The sequence below is a fragment of the Triticum dicoccoides genome, chromosome 6A (assembly GCF_002162155.2).
Source record: "Triticum dicoccoides isolate Atlit2015 ecotype Zavitan chromosome 6A, WEW_v2.0, whole genome shotgun sequence".
Taxonomy (NCBI): domain Eukaryota; kingdom Viridiplantae; phylum Streptophyta; class Magnoliopsida; order Poales; family Poaceae; genus Triticum; species Triticum dicoccoides.
This window is the reverse complement of record NC_041390.1, coordinates 517251228-517272426: the sequence shown is the minus strand read 5'-3', so window position 1 is coordinate 517272426 and position 21199 is coordinate 517251228. Positions and strand designations below refer to the sequence as shown.

The window sequence follows — 21199 nt, the reverse complement described above, 5'->3', positions numbered from 1 at the left end:
CCGCCTCCACTAGTTTAAATATACTCAAGGCTGGTCTCGTTCTAAAGATCTTATGTTCAAGAATTTGAATATATATGAAAAATTTCAATGATAGAACAATGTTGCAGAAGATATTGGCTCTCTAAAAATGTAAAATAAAATAAAATGCATGGATTTGTTTGAGAGAGAGGTAAGATGCTCCATGCATGCGTACATCACTTTGCAAAAAGTACTGCTTCTCCTGACATGGGTCATATTAATCTGACATTGATTTGACTATATACAAAAGATTAACGGCCACAATACATGATTATACATATGAATGAGTCCCAATTAAACACATATCACAAATCATGTGAACGGTAGATGGTTTGTCGGTATCTCTCTGCACCGGTAAAAAGAGCTTTCTGCTCCACCGCCGTCGTTGTACCTCTCCGGCCGCCACACGCATTACTGGATGTTCGCAACCAGCACTGATGCACCTGCTCACCTTTTACAACGGCGTTGTCCATCTGAAGCCGTTTGTACCAGATAGTAGTTGACCTCTATGACGGGCACCATGCCCGGCAAGTGTTCGATCAAATTCCATTAAATTTATTTTCTGTTATCGTTTTTACGGGAATGGCTAGAAATCAGTTAGCTGAGTTTTTTATTTGAGATGAGTCCATTTTTGCATCGTTGGATGGAAAATCAATGGTCCACAATCTTCTTCAATCTCTAGACACATTCTCTTCCTTTATTCATTCAGAAATCGATTGACGTCGAATTCGCATCAGCTGGCTGATGTGCAGTTAAACTGCGTTTTTATACCTATACAACGCCGAAACAAAAACAGAAAGACAAGCCACCAACCAGAAATCAAATCCAAGCAAAACCAAACCAAAGCGAAGCTCCATGTGGTCTTCTCCCTCTCATTCCCAATGCTCATATTTCGGCCTCAGCCTCGCCACCAGCACAACGGCCCTCCTCCTCGCCGTCTCCGCGGGCGTCGCGCACGCCGCACCGCCATCGCCGCGCCAGCTCTCCACCGTCGTCATCTCCCACACCGCCAACAGCACGCTCGTCTGCGCCCTCATCGTCGACAGGGTCAACGAGGATGGCGGCGGCAGCTCCAAGCTCCAGTGCAAGTCGCTGCCCGACGGCCGCCTCACGTCCTACCCCTCCGCCGACATCCCCTTCAACGCCATCGCCGCGGCAACGACTTCCTCTGCGGCCTCATGGCACCCGTCGGCGCCGCCATGCGCTGGTGGTCCTTATCCGAGGAGGAGGCGGCCAATTGGTCCTGCCCCGTAGGCCGCCGCATCTACTGGGGCCCCTCGCTCCGCTCCATGTCCGGCGGCGACCCGCACGTCTGCGGCCTCTCCGACGACCATGACCCCACTTGCTGGGAGTGGCCCGGCCTTGCCCTCCCCAAGGGCCTCGACTTCTCCCTCACCGCACTCGGCCAAGACTTCCTCTGCGGCATCGTGAAAGGCAACGACACCGCCATGAGGTGCTACGCCGGTGGCATGCCGCCGACATGATGGCCATGGCGCTCGACCGCAACACCACGTGCATACTCGCTGGGAACGGCACGGTGAGGTGCTGGGGCGTGAAGGTGCCGGAGGAGCACAGGCACACCACCTTCGTGTCCATCGAGGCCGACGGCGACACGGTGTGTGCAGTCATGATGAGCAAGTACTCCGTCGTGTGCTGGGGGCGACGGCCGGCCGCTTCGACGGGAGGCACCTCGTCTACAACAACACCATGCCGTGGGCCTGCGCGTCTAAGAGTAACTGCTCCTGCGACATCGTACCCTGCTCAGGGACGCTCTGCGGCACCGGCGAAGAACTCGCCGCGCGCAGCCCGTGCAGGCAGCTACTGGACACGTCCAGGATCGTCGTCGGCAATGGGAGGACGGCCCAACTTGGTGACGACGGTGGTGATGGGAAGAAGAAGAAGAAGGCGCTGGTTGTGGCGCTCGGCGATGGGAGGCCGCAGCTCCTCTGCTGAGCGCCGCCGTGGCCACCTCGCCGAGGCCGCCGCTGCTGCGCTGCCCCCTGGGTTCAGGGTCTCGGGACGGCGGGAGCTGGTGTCCGGCGCCCCGTGGGTGCCGGCGGCCGGAGGGAACTGGATCGCGCGTGGTTGTTGAGTGCCGGCGTTGTTCGGAGCTGCTGCCCGGTAGTACACGGTGGCCGGTGCTTGCGTCGGGACCTTGTCATGCGCCACCGTCTCCACTCTCGGGCACAACATCGGCGTCTGCGTCCTGCTGCTTCTGCCGGATTTTCTGCCGCTGGCGCTGCCGGGCCTTGTGGTTCTGGAACCCGTAGAAGACGTTATTGCCCTCGATGGGGACGTGCTTCTACAGCCGCGCCGTCACCTGCTATATCTGCTCGGCTGTTGGGGTGCGCGGCCCCTGCCGGTACAGCACCTCCAGCACGCCGATCTGCTCCTTGGTCGGCGTCCAGCGCGCGTTCGCCGCCGCCGCCGCCGAGTTGTGCGACAGCGGCGGGGAGGGCAGCACCGCCGGATGGGGCGGGGAACTGGAGAGGCGGGTGGCAGCTTGGTGCTGGCGCTCGACGCTCTCCACGGCTAAGAAAGAAGGACCACTCTTCTCTGCATGCGGCTGGCGAACGCGCGCTGCCAGGGGGGCGCGCCATGGAGGAGCTCCTGCGCGCCGCTGTCGCTGCTGCTCTGCCGGGCAAGGGGAGGCCGCAGCTGCTCTGCTGAGCGGAGCTCCCCGACGGGCGGGAGGTCGCCATCAAGCGCTCCGAACGACCGTCCGCCGGCAAGATCCTCGACAGCCGGGTGCCGGTGCCGCGGGGGCACGAGGTGGAGGCACCCGAGGCAGTGGCGCGCGTGGCCGAGATCGGTGTGGAGTGCGTCCGGCCGCGTTGGCCTCTGATGCAGCCCATCGACCCCCCATCGACAGGTACGTTGATCTCTGCTTTCCCGGCGTAGGCCTCTGGTTTAGCTGATCCATAGGATTGTTTTTTCCCAAGTTTCAGGTCCACTCTGCTTGAGGAGGCAGGGGAGAGTTTGGTGCCGGCTCCTGCGGCTGCGAATGGCTCTGGGATTTTGAGGTGGCACGGCAGGCGGAGGGCGAGGCAGCGGAGCATCGGACGGTGGAGAGCGGCGAGGCACAAATCTTCTTGGGGAAGGAGACGGCGGAGGACAGAAGGGAGAGCTCACCGCCGACGTCCAAGCCCAAGCCCCGTGGTGGAACAAGAGGTCAGTGGTTAGCAACTTACATTCCGTTAGAGATTCAGCCGTTTAGGAAATGATGAAATTATAAATGACTGAATAAATCCTGCAGTTAGAGCAGGTGCTGATTGCTCTGTGCATTCCGAAAGTTCATGTTGTATGTACCTCCGTTTGCAAGCTGATTGTTGTGTGCAATCAGAAAATTCATGCTATGTGTGCCTATGTTTGCAGTCGGAAAATCCCTGTGTTTGTGTTTGCAGGCTGTTTGCTGTCTGCATTGTAAATGTTCCTTCCCAAACAGGGTGACCGTATGCAAGATGTGTTGGGGCGCATTAGCTAGTCCAACAGCTAAGTTAGCAATAATGCGGAGGGCCGGGCGTGTCAACGGCGGCGGCGGCGGCGGTGGTGGTAGGAGTGGGTTGGGGGGAGCGCAGGCGGGGCGGCGGGGTGTCGGCCTCCATCTTCCGGCGGGTGCAAATATCTATCCGTCACTTGTAAGCTTCTTATCAGCAAGGCAATCGAGGTTCGTCCAGATGCGCAAGTTCAGAGCAGATTAGAAACCTCTCCACCTTGCCCGGCGAATCCATCTCGAGAGCGACGCAAGGGGGAGGTTGATCAGATAGGCGAACCGCGCGGTGAGATCCGAGGATCCGCAACGCCGACCGCGCTGTCGGCTGGATTGATCCAAATTGAGGATTCCATGGGGTTGGGTGATGGAACACCCGAGCACAGCCACCTCACCCCTCCTATCCATGGGGGGAGAGGAAGGAGAAGATTGATGACAGCGGCCAAGTCGATTCCAGCTTCACCATGTCCTCATATTTTCCAGGACGGGGAATGGAGGATTTCTCTGAATCATGAGAAACATGGCCGGAGAAAAGGATTGACAATACAGCGGAAGCAGATTGGGGGAGTTGGATCATCTTTGGTCCTAGGCCCCGCTGAGGCTGCTAAGAGAAATTCCAGTCGATGTGTGACCACTCCAATGAGATCAGGAAGGGAGATTGCTTCACCAAGCGTTGGAGATCCCGATCATGTTCTCATTGGGCGTGAATGCTGCAGGGCTGTTCCTAGAAGAGCAACTAGGGAGAAAGTGACTATTGATCTCGTCCCATCTCAAATTTCACCACTGCTGATTATTGACATCCCTGGCGCGAAGGGCACTCCGGAAGAGCAGTTCCAGCGGAGAGGAGCGAGGAGAGCGCTCTTCAGACCCGAAATTCAAGCAGAGGGAAAATCTGGAGAAAAAGCACAAAAAGCTTTGGAGAAAAGTGCTGACGACGTTGGCGGGTTCCAATTTTACGCCTCCGCTAGGGTTGAGGAGTGGGGGGAGTTTGAGGAAAGGGTTTGGGGGCAGCCTGGGCCTACAAATACGCCCCCTCCCCTTCCCCCCCTCCAGCCGCCGCCTCCAGATCGGCAGAAACCCTAGTCTGGATCCAGAAGAACTTGGTCCTCACCAGATCGTTCACGCTTGACGATTGCTGGCCTGCTTCCTTCTCAAAAAGAAATCTACCCTGCACCAGGATCCGCCTGGCAGAAATCTTCTCTGGCGCTGTAAATCTCGACCTATTCCTTGAAGCCATGGAGGGAAGAGGAAGAGGGAGGGGGAGAAACAATGCCGATCGTAACAATCAGGGGCAATCGCAAATGCCAATGCAAGGCCAGTTTGGACAGCAAATGGGAGGAGGAATGCCCCAATTTTGGATTCCAACCCATGCAGGGGTTTGGATTTCAAGGGGCACCCCCACCTTGGGCACAGTTCCAACAATTCCCAGGCCCTTTTCCAGCATTTCAGCCTGGAGGGGGAGGGCCGTGGCCAATTCCCCCCAACACTGGTCAATGGGTGCAGCAAGATGCTGGACGACAACAGTTTGCGGCTCATAATCAGCAGCAGATCCCCAAGAAACAAGGGGGAAAGAACTTTCAGAAGCAGCAAAAGAAAGGAACAGGTACTGTTGCCCAGGCCAAGGTTGATCTAGGAGGAGAGGACAAAAATCAAGAAGATGATCCTTATGGGTATGCAGAGGTTATCTGTTACAACTGTGGTGATCCAGGTCACCACAAAAGCAACTGCTCAGTGGAGAAAGTTTGTTTCATCTGTAAGAAAAAAGACCATGAGGTCCCGGACTGCCCTAATCGAAAAATGCCTCACAACCTGGCCAAGTATGTGGGCAGTGCTGCGACAGGACTGGGATTTCATCATATTGAGTTAGGAGCCACCTCGAAGGTCAAGAAGCTAGCTGTACAGAATGTGGGGATTGTCTATGTTGAAGCTGGAGAGGTCACCAAAGAGGAGCTGGCTAAAGAGTTTGGGATCATATATAAAACCAACTGGCCTTGGCAAATCAGGCAGCTTGATGAGTGGAGCTTTCTGGTTAAGTTCCTCCCACACATTAAAGTTGCTGGAGTAGCAGGATACCCTTGTTTTGGGCTCACCAAAGAAGGAGTGTCGGTCAATGTGGAAGTTTGGAATGGAAAACTTGATGCTGCTGCACCACTTCAGGAGGTGTGGTTACAGCTGAGAGGACTATAGCCAGATTGGTGTGAATGGAAGACCTTGGACCAGTTTTCTTCACCTTTTGGGCTGCTATTAGATGTAGACTGGGTAGGAATGTTCTAGAACTTGTATGAAGTGGTTAGAGTGAAAGTCAGGTGCAGAGACACCACCAAAATCCTTGCTGAAAAAATGTTTGGAATCGGCTGCAACCTATTTCAGATTAAAATAAAAGTCGAGACAGACACTGTCCAGGAAAGTGGGAAAACTCACAATGACAGTGGCCAAAATGCAATGCAGACCGAAGAAGGGACTGGTCAACATGGACCGAATGGAAAAAACCTCATTGGCCCAGGGGCAGCTGGAAGCACCCAAAGCAATGCCAAAAATCCATCAGGTGGCAAATCGAACAACCTAGATGGGAGCAAGGGAATGCATAAGGAGGTGTCTGTACAGGATAATGTGAATGCAGTTGTGGAAGAGGTGAAAATTGATCTGATGGCGTGGATGGACCCGGAACAAGGAGACCCAGCAAACTGTTTCAACCTTTTAAGGCAAATGGAGCTAGAAGATGATGATGAACTGGAAGGCTATGATCTAGACCTCACAACAGATACAACTGAGGGGGCAGAGGCAGTTATCCCTGAAGAACCCTACAAAAAAGCCTTACTAGCAAACCCTCAAGAAGAAGGCAAGAAAAAGAAACACTGAGGACCTGTTCAAGGGACTAGGAAAAGTGCTAGGGTGGACACAGGTGGGAAAACCATGCTGGAGATTGCACAAAAGCTGCAAGAGAGAAAGAACCTGGAGGTCCCTGCCACAATGCACAATCGCCTCCAAGGTATTATTTCCAACAAACCTTTTAATACGAGTAGTAGAGCTGATTTTATTTCAAAAGCTAAACAGGTGGGGATCTCAATCACCGAGCCTCCAACCTCTCCAAGGGGAACTGTTGTGGACATGTCTCCCCTGGCATTTCTGTTAATATCCTTAATCCTTTAGATGATAATATTCACCAGTCTGAACTTCAAAGAGATGGACAGCTAGCTGTGGGCTGGGCTGCTCCAACTGACAAAAGAGTTTGGAAACCACCTGAGTTAGACCTTACTAATAGCTGTTTTTTCCTCCTTTATCCCTCCTCACTCCTGAAGGGAAGAGGGGTGGATCTGATAGTAATGGTGGGATGTGGACTACTGTTGTAAGACATAGACAGGGCAAGCACCCTGATAACAAGAGGAAAAAATGAATTGCCTCTTTTGGAATGCAAGAGGGATTAATGCCCCTGGTAGAAAGAAGAGCTTGACTGACCTTATTAACAAGACCAACCCTACCACTATTGGACTCCAGGAGACTAAGAAAGAAATCATTTATGATTCCTTCCTGAAATCCATCGTTAGTAACAGGAATTTTGCTTGGAATTCGCCACCTGCCAATGGCTCTGCAGGAGGCATCTTGGTAGGGGTTGACTCTGACATGTACGAAGTTTTAAACTAGGAAATTCTTAAGTTCTCAGTTTCCTGTCATGTCAAATCCAAAATCACTGGGGTCAACTTTAGAGTAGTTGTAGTCTATGGTTCAGCCTACGAGCAAGGGAAACAGCAGTTCATTTCTGAATTACACTCCCTGTTTGTGGACTGTGAAACCCCTACCCTTATAGGTGGGGATTTCAATCTAGTCAGGTATAGCTCAGATAAGAGCAATGGTAATGTCAATCATAAATGGTGTGACCTGTTCAATTCCTGGGTAGATCTCTGGGGTCTCCTAGAAATTAAAATGGGGAATAGACTTTTCACCTGGGCTAATAACCAGGATGATTTGGTCATGACCACCATTGACAGAGTCTTTTGTTCCACGGATCTTGACAGGCTTTTTCCTCTAGACACCATCCAAGCCTTACCTAGGTTGGGGAGCGACCACACGCCCATTTATTGGGACTCTGGAGTTGGCCACATCCCCAGACAAACTTCCTACAAGTTTGAGAAGTGGTGGTTGTTGGAAAAAGACTTTCCTAGCATAATAGTCAAGGCCTGGACTACCCCAGTTGTAGGGAGATATTCAGTGGATTCCTGGCAGAAGAAAATGAGAAACCTAAGAAAAGCCACCGAAGGCTGGAGTGCCAATTTTGAGGCAGACCTCAGGAGACTCAAGAATAATCTGATTGAGGAATATGAATCACTAGATATTAAAGCTGAAACTGCTGAACTGACCAACGTAGAAATGGCTAGATTACATGAAATTAGGGAAGTAATGAATAGAATCTGGCTCCAAGAAGAGACCAAAGCTAGGCAAAGGTCTAGAGATAGGGATATTGTAGAGGGGGATAAAAACACCGCATATTTCCAGGCTGTTGCCAATCAGAGAAGGAGGAAGACCCTGGTCCATTCCTTGGAGGGCCCAGATGGGCCCATCTCTGATCATGGGGGTATGCTTGCTCTAGCTGCCAACTACTATAAAGAACTATTCAGTGAAGAGGACAGAGGAGATTTTGCCCTAGCTGATGATTTCTTTAATAGGAAAGATTGTGTCTCAGATACGGATAATAGCATGCTAGAGTCTCCTTTTAGTGAAGAGGAAGTCAAGAAGGCTGTTTTTGACTCCTATGCTGATGGTGCTCCCGGCCCAGACGGCATTCCGTTTCTGTTTTACCAGAAATTTTGGGAGCTAATTAAGCACGACATCCTCGCTATGTTCAAAGATTTCTATGAAGGGAATCCGGACATTTATAGATTAAATTTTGCCATGCTCACCCTCATCCCTAAAGAGCCTAATGCCACGGTTATGAAGAAATTTAGGCCAATTAGCTTATTGAATTGCATTTTTTAAATTTTCAGTAAAGTCCTTACGAATAGGCTGTCTAGCATCATGGATAAACTGATTTCTAGCAATCAACCTGCCTTTATCAAGGGCAGATATATACTGGAAAGTGTGGTGGTAGCACACGAAGCCATCCATTCTTTGTCTAAAACCGGGGAAAATGGAATTGTCCTAAAGCTAGACTATGAGAAAGCTTTTGACAAAGTAAATCTAGACTTCCTAGAGGATCTCCTTCACAAAAGGGGGTTTGGCAAAAAGTGGATCGGCTGGATCAACAAGATCACCCGTGGGGGATCCGTAGTGGTCAAGCTTAATAACCTTGAGAGTAATTACTTCCTCACGGGAAAAGGGTTGCGCCAAGGTGATCCCGCGTCCCCCTTACTCTTCAATTTAGTGATAGACGTTCTCACTAAAATGCTGATTAAAGCCTCAGATGAGGGGCTGATTAGAGGTCTGTGCTACGATAGTTGCCCTGGAGGTCTGATTAGCCTCTAGTAAGCAGATGATACGATCATGTTTGCTGACAGCGATCCGTGCATGGCTGCTAACTTGAAGTGGGTCTTGACTTGCTTCGAGCAAGTCTCTGGGATGCGAATTAACTTTGATAAAAGTGAATTGATCCCCATAAACATCACTGTAGAGGAAACAACCAACCTAGCTGAGATTTTTGGCTGCCCAATAGGTAAATTCCCTATCAAGTACCTAGGGGTACCTCTGCATGTGGATAAGCTTTCGAGGGAGGATGTCCAACCTTTGCTGGATAAAATCCTCAAGAGGATTGCCGGGTGGAGAGGAAAACTCCTTTCCTACAAGGGGAGGGTGATTTTGATTAAAACCTGCCTGTCCAGCATTCCTATTTACCTGCTCTCCTTTTTTAAATTCCCCAAATGGGCTTTAGATCTCATCAACTCCCAGATGGCTAATTGCCTCTGGAATGACTATGAAGGGCATAGGAAAATCCACTTGGCAAACTGGCAACTTGTGTGCATGAAACAGGAGTTTGGGGGTTTGGGAATCCCAAATCTCCATGACCTGAATATTTGCTTGTTAGGCTCCTGGGTTAAGAGATATATGGCCGGAGAGGGGAAAATTTGGAAAACCTCATTGATTACAAATATCTTAGCAACGCCCCTAACATATTTTGTGGTGATTCTGTCGGGGGCTCACAATTCTGGAAGGGTGTCGTTTGGGCTGCAAAAGCAGTTAAAATGGGATCCAGGTGGGTGGTGGGGAATGGAGAGCAAATCAGGTTCTAGGAGGACTCTTGGTTCGGCTCTTCCCCCCTCGCCATCCAATTCTGGGACCTGTTCTGTATATGTAGGGAACAATGCTGTACTATCCAGCAAGTCTGGGATGGGCGTGACCTTAAGCTGACCTTTAGAAGAGCGTTTGATGATCGGATGATGATTAGGTGGTACGAGCTGATAGAGATTGCTAAGAGTATTGCCTTTACTGATGAGTGCGACTCACTGGTATGGCAATATGAATCCTCTGGGCAATACTCCTCCACTTCCCTATATGCAATTATTAATTTTAGGGGGGTGACACCAGTTTTCTTGCCAGCAGTCTGGAAGATTATCATCCCTCCTAGGGTGCATATCTTCCTCTGGCTCCTGTTTTACAATAAGCTAATGACTAGAGATAACCTCTTGAAGAGAAATCTGAAAAAACCAGAAGAATGTGTCTTCTGTGCCTATAAGGAAACAGCTACCTACCTATTCTTTGATTGTGTGGTGGCCAAAGAAATCTGGTCTGTTGCTTTGGACCTGCTCCATCGACCTCTGGGGGCTAATCTAGAGTCCATTGCCTCTCTGTGGGTGGCGGGCAAAAAATTAGATCATGTTAATACTGTTTGTTCTGCTGTCCTCTGGGCTTTGTGGAAACATAGCAATAACATGATCTTTAATGCTGTGCCTTGGATCTCTGTCAAACAGATCTGGTCGATGGTCTTAAGGCTCGTCAGAAAATGGCGAGTGATCTTCAAGGAACATATGCTCCAGCAGATGAAAGACTTCGAGACCCAGCTCCTCCAACTGATCAAGGAACCCGCCCGGCTGGCGTGGAGGTGATGGAGAAAGCGGCACGTCCAAGGATGGAAATTGCTGCGGCGCCCAGCCCGATCTCTACCCTAGACTTCGGGAACCTCCTGTCGCCAATCGGTCGCTGAAAAAGATGATCCTGATCCTAGCTTGTTGTAGTTGATCTAGCGCTGGAATGTGTTATGTCCCCTGGATCTGTAAAACTGTGCTCTTTCTCTTTTGGGGGGATAGCCCCTTTTCCTAAATGAGGCGTTAGTAGTCTCTGCTTGTGTTGTGTGGAGTTTGAACTACCTCTCCGGGAGGCTTTGTGGTACTTGGGTTTGTGGCTTCTTTCTATAAAAGGGAGCCGGGGAGCTCCTCCCTTTCATCTAAAAAAAATCTAAGCAGATAACTAAAATGGAACCTGATGGAATAATCGTGCAGTAGAAATCTCGCTGATCTGAAAAGACTAACTGTAGGATGCACTCTGTATGAATATAGAAGCACTTTTAGTGATTTTCAGTCGACTGTTTATCAATTCACTTCAGGTCGAATTTCTGGTAACCCAATTTTTTTGTTTCCTAAATACTACTACTACTACTTCAGAGCGCACGCGCACTATCTTGGTGAAACGAGCGGCCGAGCATGAGCCGCTCGATCAGCCCAGATCGTGCGGTCATCGGCGTCAGGTGGTACCCGGTCGGGGAGGCGACCGAACGCGCACATGGCTGGGCCCGCCCGCAAGCACCGCTCTCCAGGTCCAACCGGTTCGCATCGCCACGCCTCTTTCTCCTTCCCTTATCCATTTTCCTTTCTTCTAGCCATGTTCGTTTCTTTTCTTTCCCAAATCTGGCAGGGAGAGGCCACCGCGAAGGGCGGGAGCGCGGGATCCGCATCTCGTCACCGGCGCAGGTATAGTACGCCCGCCTTTTTTGCCTCGCATCTCCTGCTTCCCCATTTTCCCCGGCCGTGGTCGGGATCCTCCGTAATTGGCTCGCCGGAGAGGGGTTGAAAGTGCAACTATCCCTAGGTGGTTTTGGTAATTCATAACAACATATAGCTCATTGAGCTAATGCTATTCCAAGATGATTATTTCGGGAAAGCTCAATGATTGGCATGGCATGGATGTGAAAGTGGAACCCTCAAAATGCTAAGGACAAAGGATTGGCTCAAGCTCAAAAGATCAAGACTCTTCATTTTATATTTTAGTGATCCAAGATCACATTGAGTCTTTAGAAAAAGCCAATACTATCAAGGAGGGATGAGGTGTTGCTTAATGAGCCTCTTGCTTTATGTGCTTGGTGATATGCTCCAAAATCCTCAACCACTTTTCCATAGCCACAAATGACCTAAACTCTAAGCCAAACTCGGTCTTACCGATTCTTTCAATCCGGCGCCACCGAGTTTCACTTGTCATTTGCCACTGCCAAACCCTAGCAATTCGGTCCTACCGATAGGGATCTCGGTCTCACCGAGATGGGATTGCAAACTCTCTGTTTCCCTTTCGTAACTTTTCGGTCTCACCGAAAGAGCGAATCGGTCCCACCGAGATTGCAATGTAAACTCTCTGTTTCCTTTTTGTAACTTTTCGGTCTCACCGAAAGAGCAAATCGGTCCCACCGAGTTCACCTGACCAACTCTCTGGTTAGCTTATTACCAAACTCGGTCTCACCGAGTTTGTGTAATCGGTCTCACCGAGAATACGTTATGCCCAAACCCTAACAGAATCGGTCCTACCAAGTTGCATGTCAGTCCCACCGAAATTCCTAATGGTCACTAGGTTTACTATTTCGGTCCGACCGAGTTTTCTGATTCGGTCCCACCGAGATTGGTAAATTGTGTGTAACGGTTGGATTTTGTGTGGAGGCTATAAATACCCCTCCACCTCCTCTTCACTCGTGGAGAGAGCCATCAGAACACATACACCATTCCAACTCATATGTTCTGAGAGAGAACCACCTACTCATGTGTTGAGACCAAGATATTCCATTCCAACCATATGAATCTTGATCTCTAGCCTTCCCCAAGTTGCTTTCCACTCAAATCTTCTTTCCACCAGATCCAAACCCTATGAGAGAGAGTTGAGTGCTGGGGAGACTATCATTTGAAGCACAAGAGCAAGGAGTTCATCATCAACACACCATTTGTTACTTCTTGGAGAGTGGTGTCTCCTAGATTGGCTAGGTGTCACTTGGGAGCCTCCGACAAGATTGTGGAGTTGAACCAAGGAGTTTGTAAGGGCAAGGAGATCGCCTACTTCGTGAAGATCTACCGCTAGTGAGGCAAGTCCTTCGTGGGCGATGGCCATGGTGGGATAGACAAGGTTGCTTCTTTGTGGACCCTTCGTGGGTTGAGCCCTCTGTGGACTCGCGCGACCGTTACCCTTCGTGGGTTGAAGTCTCCATCAACGTGGATGTAGGATAGCACCACCTATCTGAACCACGGGAAAAACATCCGTGTCTCCAATAGCGTTTGAATTCTCCAAACCCTTCCCTTTATATTCTTGCAAGTTGCATGCTTTACTTCCCGCTGCCAATATACTCTTTGCATGGTTGCTTGAATTGTGTGATGATTGCTTGACTTGTCCTAAGATAGCTAAAATCTGCCAAGAACTAAAATTGGGAAAAGGTTAAGTTTTTATTTGGTCAAGGAGTCTAATCACCCCCCCCCCCTCTAGACATACTTTCGATCCTACAAGTGGTATCAGAGCTTTGGTCTCCACTTGCTTTGATCTCCATAGCTTTTGGTGGTCATAGCCTTGGTTTCACAACCTAGGAGAGTATGGCGTCTAGCGAGGGAAATTATCACCGTAGAGGTCCTTACTTTGATGGCACTAATTTTGCTAGTTGGAAGCATAAAATGAAAATGCATATTCTTGGACATAACCCCGCCGTTTGGGCTATTGTGTGTGTTGGTTTGCAAGGTGACTTCTTTGATGGGAGAGAACCAAACCATGAAGCTACCACGGATGAGTTGAAGATGTTGCAATACAATGCTCAAGCTTGTGATATTCTCTTCAACGGATTGTGCCCCGAAGAATTCAACAAAATCAGCCGTCTTGAGAATGCAAAGGAAATTTGGGACACTTTGATTGATATGCACGAAGGTACCGACTCCGTCAAGGAATCCAAGTTGGATGTGCTTCAAAGTCAACTCGACAAGTTCAGAATGAAGATGGTGAAGGTGTCGCTGAAATGTACTCTAGGCTTGCTCTCATCACAAATGAGATTGCCGGCTTAGGAAGTGAAGAGATGACCGATAGATTCATCATCAAGAAGATCCTAAGAGCCTTGGATGGAAAATATGATACCGTGTGCACATTGATTCAAATGATGCCTAATTACAAAGATCTCAAGCCAATGGAGGTGATTGGAAGAATTGTTGCTCATGAGATGTCACTTAAGGATAAAGAGGAACTTCACAACAAATCAAGTGGTGCCTACAAAGCCTCATGTGAAGCCCCTACATCATCAAGTGAGAAACAAAACTTCAATGAAGAATTGAGCTTAATGGTGAAGAACTTCAACAAATTCTACAAGAGTAGAAGCAAAGATAGAAGCTTCAAGTCAAGGTCCTACAATGACAAAAGATCCTCTAGTCGAGAGCGAAACTGCTACAATTGTGAAAGACCCGGACACTATTCCAATGAGTGTACGGCTCCCTACAAGAGAAGAGAAGATTCTCCAAAAAGAAGAAGCAAACAATCACCACCAAGAGAGAGAAGGAGTAGAGATGATCGTTATGAACGAAGATACTCACGGAGAAGCAAGGATTCGGAAAGGAAGGAAAAATCATCAAGGAGCTACACAAAACGAAGACATCAAGCTCATGTTGGTGAATGGGTATCCAGCTCCGACTCCGACAGCCACTCCGAGAGAAGTTATCACTCCGACTCCGAATATACTCAAGATGAAGGTGTTGCCGGTCTAGCACTTGTGTCAACCAACTCCTATGACATATTTGACTCACCAAATGAAGGAATTGGAAGATGCTTCATGGCCAAAGGTCCTAAGGTAACACACCCCGAGTATGTTGATTTTAATAGTGATGAAGATGACTTGTTAGGTGATGATGATTTGCTTGTTGACAACTCTAGTGATGAGTACTATGGTGAAACATCAATTAATCATGCTAAAACGAATGACAATGATAAGGAGAAGATTGAGGCTCTAACTAAAGAACTAAACACTCTTAAGTTAGCTCATGAAACTATCTTCGAAGATCATCGAGAACTTTTAAGAGCTCATGAGAAATTACGCTTTGAAAAGCTTAATCTTGAGCAAGAGCATGAGTTCTTAAAAGCAATCAATGATGATCTCCGCAAGAAAAGTTCTTCTCACATTGCCAAGCGTTTACTTTTATCCACTTACATGCCTCAAGTCAAGTCTAGTAACAAGAACAAGAAAGATTCTTCCTCTAGTAGTAACAATGATCATGCTAAATCCAATATTGTTGCTTCTAGTAGTTCTCTTGATTCCACTAATGATTCTCTTAGCCAAGTTACACTTGAGCAAGAAAATAGCTTATTGAAGGGAATTATAGAGAAAGGAGTGTACAAAAGCCTTGCTGGGAGTAAGCAATTCGAGGAAATTGTGCGCAAGCAAGGAATGCACCGGAAGAATCAAGGTGTTGGTTTTGAACGAAAGTTCAATGCCAATGGAGTTGAGTGGAAGAAGATCAATACCCCAAGACAAAGTTTGTTCCTCAACAAGAGAAGTATGATACTTCCTTCAAGGGAACACAAGCTCAAGATGATCTTCCACCACAAGACTACAAGCAAAAAGGCAAGGACAAGCTTCAAGAGGAGATTGATGCATTTGAAGAAGCTCCTAAGACCTTAGTCAAGTGGATTCCCAAGACTACTTCAAGTTCCACTTCATCAAGTACAACTACAACTCCAAGGATTCCCATCAAGATGGTGTGGATCCAAAAGAAGAAGAACTAGAGAGTTCTTGAGGGTGACTCCGCCAACATACTTCATTCTTATCATTTTGGCAAGAACAAGTGCAATCAATTTCCACATCTTGCACTAGTTCAAGGAGTCACAAACCCTCGTGTTGGTAAGACAAGGGACAAGGTAACCTAAAAGTTTTCATGGACATCATCTTGTGTGTGCATCACTCTATGTCTATGGATACCCTTGTTTGTTCCTTGTGGGACTAACCCATGTAGGTATTGAAAGTGCAATTCACTCAAATGGATAGCTCCAAGTGATCTACATCGACATTGAGCATCCACATCTTCAACATCTACATGAAGTCATCATCGACAAAACCCAAGGTTAGTTCATCCCTCTTAGGGGGGGATATCACATCTAGGGGGAGCTTTACTCTAAAACTTGAGCTAGAGCAACTCTAAATATGTGAATACAACAATGCTTTATGTAAAAGTGGTAACCCCACTTGAGCTTAAACGATGAGTATGACCTACGATCAAGTGTTCTCACTTGACTCCTAAGTCAATATACTCATATATAGATGACCTAGTCATTGCAAATTGCTTGATAGATACTAGAATTGGTTGTGCATACTTTGCTACATATTTCATTTGCCATCTTATTGTGTGAGCATGTTGGTTGCATATTTTACTCATTCGAGAACATCCACTTGTTGTTTTGATTGTTTGGTTTTATTTCCTTTTGCCAAGTGGATGGACAAGAATGCCTAAGAACCTCCTCTAGCTATTTATGCTTTTCTCGTCTCAAACTCTATTCATGCTGCATCACAAAATTTGATCAAGTCAGATTCAAACCACTCTGTGTGAGGAGCGCTCGGAGTCCCTGATTCGTCATAGACTTAAACTTCCAAAACCTCTTTGTGATTCTCGGTCTGACCGATACCCTACTTTCGTTCCTACCGAGATCATTAAGTTGATCTAGGTTTTCGATCTCGGTGCAACCGATTTGAACATTTCGGTCACACCGAGTTGCAATAACTGTATATAGTTTTGCATCTCGGTGCCACCGAGTTGTTCCACTCGGTCACACTGACAGGGTCGGGCTATATATAGTGACGGGCAAAATTTGGAAATTTCTCCGAACCCCTTCGCCCGCGCGATAGCCTGCTCTGCCTTCGTGGTCTCCGGATCGTCTCCTCGCCGCCAGCCGCCTCCAGTCGCTGGTCTCCGTCGCCGTCAACGGGAATTCTACCCCGCCGTTGCCGCCGTAGCGAGTCTCCGCCGAACTAGGGTATGGACTTGATCTTTGTGCTATTCTCCAATCCGATTCCTAGCACATTGTGATCATCATGATTCTTGCCACGTTTGATAAACTCCTATCCAGTCAATGAACTCGTAGATTAGGTTTAATTCGAAAATTTTAGGGTTAGGTTTCCGCCGAAACCATCTCGGACCCACCGAGTTGAAAAACTCGGTCCCACCGATTTGGCTTATGCCATTGCACAAGTGAGACTCGGTCTGACCGAGAATTACTTATCGGTGTGACCGATTTTGGAACTCTGTGAAACCCTAGCAGTCTCGGTGCCACCGAACTGTGACTCGGTCTGACCGAGTTCACTAGTTCTGGTGCCAAAACTGCTTCGGTGTCACCGAGTTTGAAAATCGGTAGATCCGAGATGATTTCAGTGGGAAACTAAAACTAAGTTTTTGAATTATTCTTTTGCAAAAATCTCTGCATTTTGTGATGCTCATCCCCTCTATCTCATCTATAATCTATTCACAGGGTCAACAGTCAGAGTTTGCATCATGTCAGACCAAAGTGACAGCCAGAACTTGTCAGAGCGGCAAGTACAGTTGAGTGAGGGCACTAGTCCCTCAAGTTCCTCAGATGATGGCAGCGGGAGCACCCCCAGCAATCTGCCTAAAGCTGCCACACGTCAGAGAAAGAAGAGAACCTCAGACTCAGAAGATGAGGATTATGTGGCATAGGAGGAAGCCACCTCCAAAAGAGTTGAGCCAGCTCAAGGCACAAAGCCAGGGCTGAAGATCAAAAGGCCAGCAGGCAGGCAGCCTATGTCAAAGGCTAGAGCTTCAACTGAGGAGCCTGCACCCACAGAGCCAGTTGCTGCTGAAGGCAAAAAGAGGAAAGAAAGAGTAAAGAAAACTGTAGCCAGAGTGCTTGGCAAGGCCTCCATCATGGAAGATAAGGAGGAAGAAGAAGAGGTAGCTGCACCAGCACCTAAGGCACCCAAGCTAATGGGTGATGCCATAAAATCAGGGGGAGCTGCTTCCAAGGCCAAGCCAGCTCCAAAGCCAAAGCCAAAGAGGAACACAAGAAGCATCCCAGCCACTGAGAAGAACAAGGCCCAAGTGCCTGAAGTTGCAGAAGAAGAGGAAGAGAGTGTCCTTCGAAAGCTCAAGCCCAAGATCCCAGACCACAACGATGCTCATCCTGTGGCTGAGGATATGAAGCTCAGGAGAGACTCAGGGCTGAGGAAGTGGAGAGAAGCAGATCCGTATGCTTCAAGGAGAAGGACAGCAGTTGACTATAGATTTCACACCAAGGAGCAGCAAGACTTTTATGAGACAGTGCTGCTAGACAAGAAGCCCATTGTCTGCGATATGAGATGGGTTGATTGGCAGTATATCAAGGACAATGAAGAGTACTACCCTGGAGTGCAGGACAGCTTTAAGGCGTGTGGAGTAGAGGACTTTGTTGGGCAGAAGCTCACAAAGTGGAACGAGGAACTCATCATGCAGTTCTACTCCACAGCCCACTTTTATCCAGATGGTAGGATAACTTGGATGTCAGAGGGTACGAGGTACCAGTCCACAGTTGCTGAATGGGCTCAGCTGATCAATGCTCCAGAAGAGCAGGATGATGACTTGGACATCTATGCCAAGAAAAAGATGGACCACAACTCTATGTCCAACATGTACAAGGAGATTCCGAATGAAGCACTTGACACGTTCAAGTTTGGCTCAATGCATTATCTTCTATCAGGACTGCCCACTATCAACTGGATACTGAGGCACACCCTACTGCCCAAGTCTAGAGATCACAAGATGATCAGAGGCCACGCGATAAATTTGCTTCATGTGTTTGATGTGCCTCAGAAGTTCAAAGTCATGAGCCTCATAGTGGAAACAATCAAGAGGACTGCAGCAGATCAGAAGAGGAGCTGTGGATATGCCCCTCTGATTCAGGAGCTCATCAACTCCAAGATGGGCACGGGCGTATATTTATTGGATAAGGAACACCTGCCCATCCGTCCAGACTTCGAAGATAATCAAGTGGTCATGACTGAGAATGAGCCATCATCTGCCCAAGCACAAGCCAAGAAGGAGAAGGCGAAGAAGGAGAAAGCTGACAGGATGCCCACTCAAGAGGAGGCATCTGAATACTTCCTGAAAACCAAACAAGAGCAGCTTGGTTACCTGATTGCGTCCACCCTGCGGATTGAGCAAGGACTAGCCACCCTGACTCAGAACCAGGCAAGCTTAGAGAGGATCATGGAACAAAGGTTCTATGACTTGGACATCATGGTGACAGAGATACAGACTGTCGTGGAGCAGCTCCAGGATGACATGAATGGGAGGAGAGGCAGGACTACGACTGATGCCTTTGCCAGGGTGCCACGAGGTCCGAGGTCGTCTGCAGTGCCAGTTGCTGACACCAGAGCCACCACGTCTACACTAGCTACAGCCTCAGTTCCACCAGCTCCAGCGTCCACTTCAGCCTCGACTCCGACCACGTCTACTAAAGGCTTCGTCCTTGGAGTGCTCCGGACTCCACCACCACCTGAAGATCAAGCCTGAGTGTCGACTTAGCACTATGCATTTTCTAGGAACTTTTTGGTAACTTGTTGCCAAAGGGGGAGAAAATGTATAGATCATAGGCTTCGAGAGAGTGTGTTGCTTTTATTCTCTCTTGTTTTATTTGGTGGTTTTTCGAACTTTATTTGCTTGTGTGTGAGATACTATGCCCTTATCTGTGTGAGACATCGATGATCATGTGTTTGATCATAAGCTACACTTAATGTTTGCTTAATATTATCATTATCCTATCTATCCTGTGATCATTCACTATTCTTGGTGATGAGTGCATGTGTTTCATTCTTATCATTTTAAGCGCTCCACCAAGATGTATGTGACATGGAAGAGTAACCCATGACTCTCATTCCTTGTGCATTTGCAGTCCAAAGCAAATTCTAAATATGCACAAATTTAGGGGGAGCTCTTACTTGTCACATACTTCTCAAAGCGACGATGTACTTCATGATTATTATAATTTGTCGAAGCTTTGATCTATATGTTGTCATCAATTACCAAAAAGGGGGAGATTGAAAGTGCAACTATCCCTAGGTGGTTTTGGTAATTCATAACAACATATAGCTCATTGAGCTAATACTATTCCAAGATGATTATTTCAGGAAAGCTCAATGATTGGCATGGCATGGATGTGAAAGTGGAACCCTCAAAATGCTAAGGACAAAGGATTGGCTCAAGCTCAAAAGATCAAGATTCTTCATTTTATATTTTAGTGATCCAAGATCACATTGAGTCTTTAGGAAAAGCCAATACTATCAAGGAGGGATGAGGTGTTGCTTAATGAGCCTCTTGCTTTATGTGCTTGGTGATATGCTCCAAAATCCTCAACCACTTTTCCATAGCCACAAATGACCTAAACTCTAAGCCAAACTCGGTCTTACCGATTCTTTCAATCCGGCGCCACCGAGTTTCACTTGTCATTTGCCACTGCCAAACCCTAGCAATTCGGTCCTACCGATAGGGATCTCGGTCTCACCGAGATGGGATTGCAAACTCTTTTGTTTCCCTTTCGTAACTTTTCGGTCTCACCGAAAGAGCGAATCGGTCCCACCGAGATTGCAATGTAAACTCTCTGTTTCCTTTTTGTAACTTTTCGGTCTCACCGAAAGAGCAAATCGGTCCCACCGAGTTCACCTGACCAACTCTCTGGTTAGCTTATTACCAAACTCGGTCTCACCGAGTTTGTGTAATCGGTCTCACCGAGATTACGTTATGCCCAAACCCTAACAGAATCGGTCCTACCGAGTTGCATGTCAGTCCCACCGAAATTCCTAACGGTCACTAGGTTTACTATTTTGGTCCGACCGAGTTTTCTGATTCGGTCCCACCGAGATTGGTAAATTGTGTGTAACAGTTGGATTTTGTGTGGAGGCTATAAATACCCCTCCACCTCCTCTTCACTCGTGGAGAGAGCCATCAGAACACATACACCATTCCAACTCATATGTTCTGAGAGAGAACCACCTACTCATGTGTTGAGACCAAGATATTCCATTCCAACCATATGAATCTTGATCTCTAGCCTTCCCCAAGTTGCTTTCCACTCAAATCTTCTTTCCACCAGATCCAAACCCTATGAGAGAGAGTTGAGTGTTGGGGAGACTATCATTTGAAGCACAAGAGCAAGGAGTTCATCATCAACACACCATTTGTTACTTCTTGGAGAGTGGTGTCTCCTAGATTGGCTAGGTGTCACTTGGGAGCCTCCGACAAGATTGTGGAGTTGAACCAAGGAGTTTGTAAGGGAAAGGAGATCGCCTACTTCGTGAAGATCTACCGCTAGTGAGGCAAGTCCTTCGTGGGCGATGGCCATGGTGGGATAGACAAGGTTGCTTCTTCGTGGACCCTTCGTGGGTTGAGCCCTCCGTGGACTCGCGCGACCGTTACCCTTCGTGGGTTGAAGTCTCCATCAACATGGATGTAGGATAGCACCACCTATCCGAACCACGGGAAAAACATCCGTGTCTCCAATTGCGTTTGAATT

At 48.1% G+C, this 21199-nt stretch overlaps 2 protein-coding genes and 1 pseudogene across 2 annotated transcripts in view; 2 read left to right on the top strand and 1 right to left on the bottom strand.

Annotated features, from left to right (window-relative positions):
* Nucleotides 1–745: 745 nt before the first annotated feature.
* Nucleotides 746–1971, top strand: LOC119315941 (annotated as a pseudogene).
* A 200-nt stretch (nucleotides 1972–2171) lies between these two features.
* Nucleotides 2172–2713, bottom strand: LOC119315940 (WUSCHEL-related homeobox 4-like; the record flags this gene model as incomplete). The annotated part of the gene is given in 1 exon segment (XM_037590370.1): nucleotides 2172–2713. A coding segment is annotated over 1 exon segment (537 nt), but the record flags the coding sequence as incomplete, so codon positions are not given.
* Nucleotides 2714–3040: 327 nt separating this feature from the next.
* Nucleotides 3041–21199, top strand: part of LOC119317626 — a 30773-nt gene continuing 12614 nt past the window's right edge. Inside the window, exon 1 of the mRNA XM_037592109.1 lies at nucleotides 3041–3189. The gene's annotated coding sequence lies outside the window, so the exon portion shown is untranslated. The remainder of the gene's footprint in view (nucleotides 3190–21199) is intronic.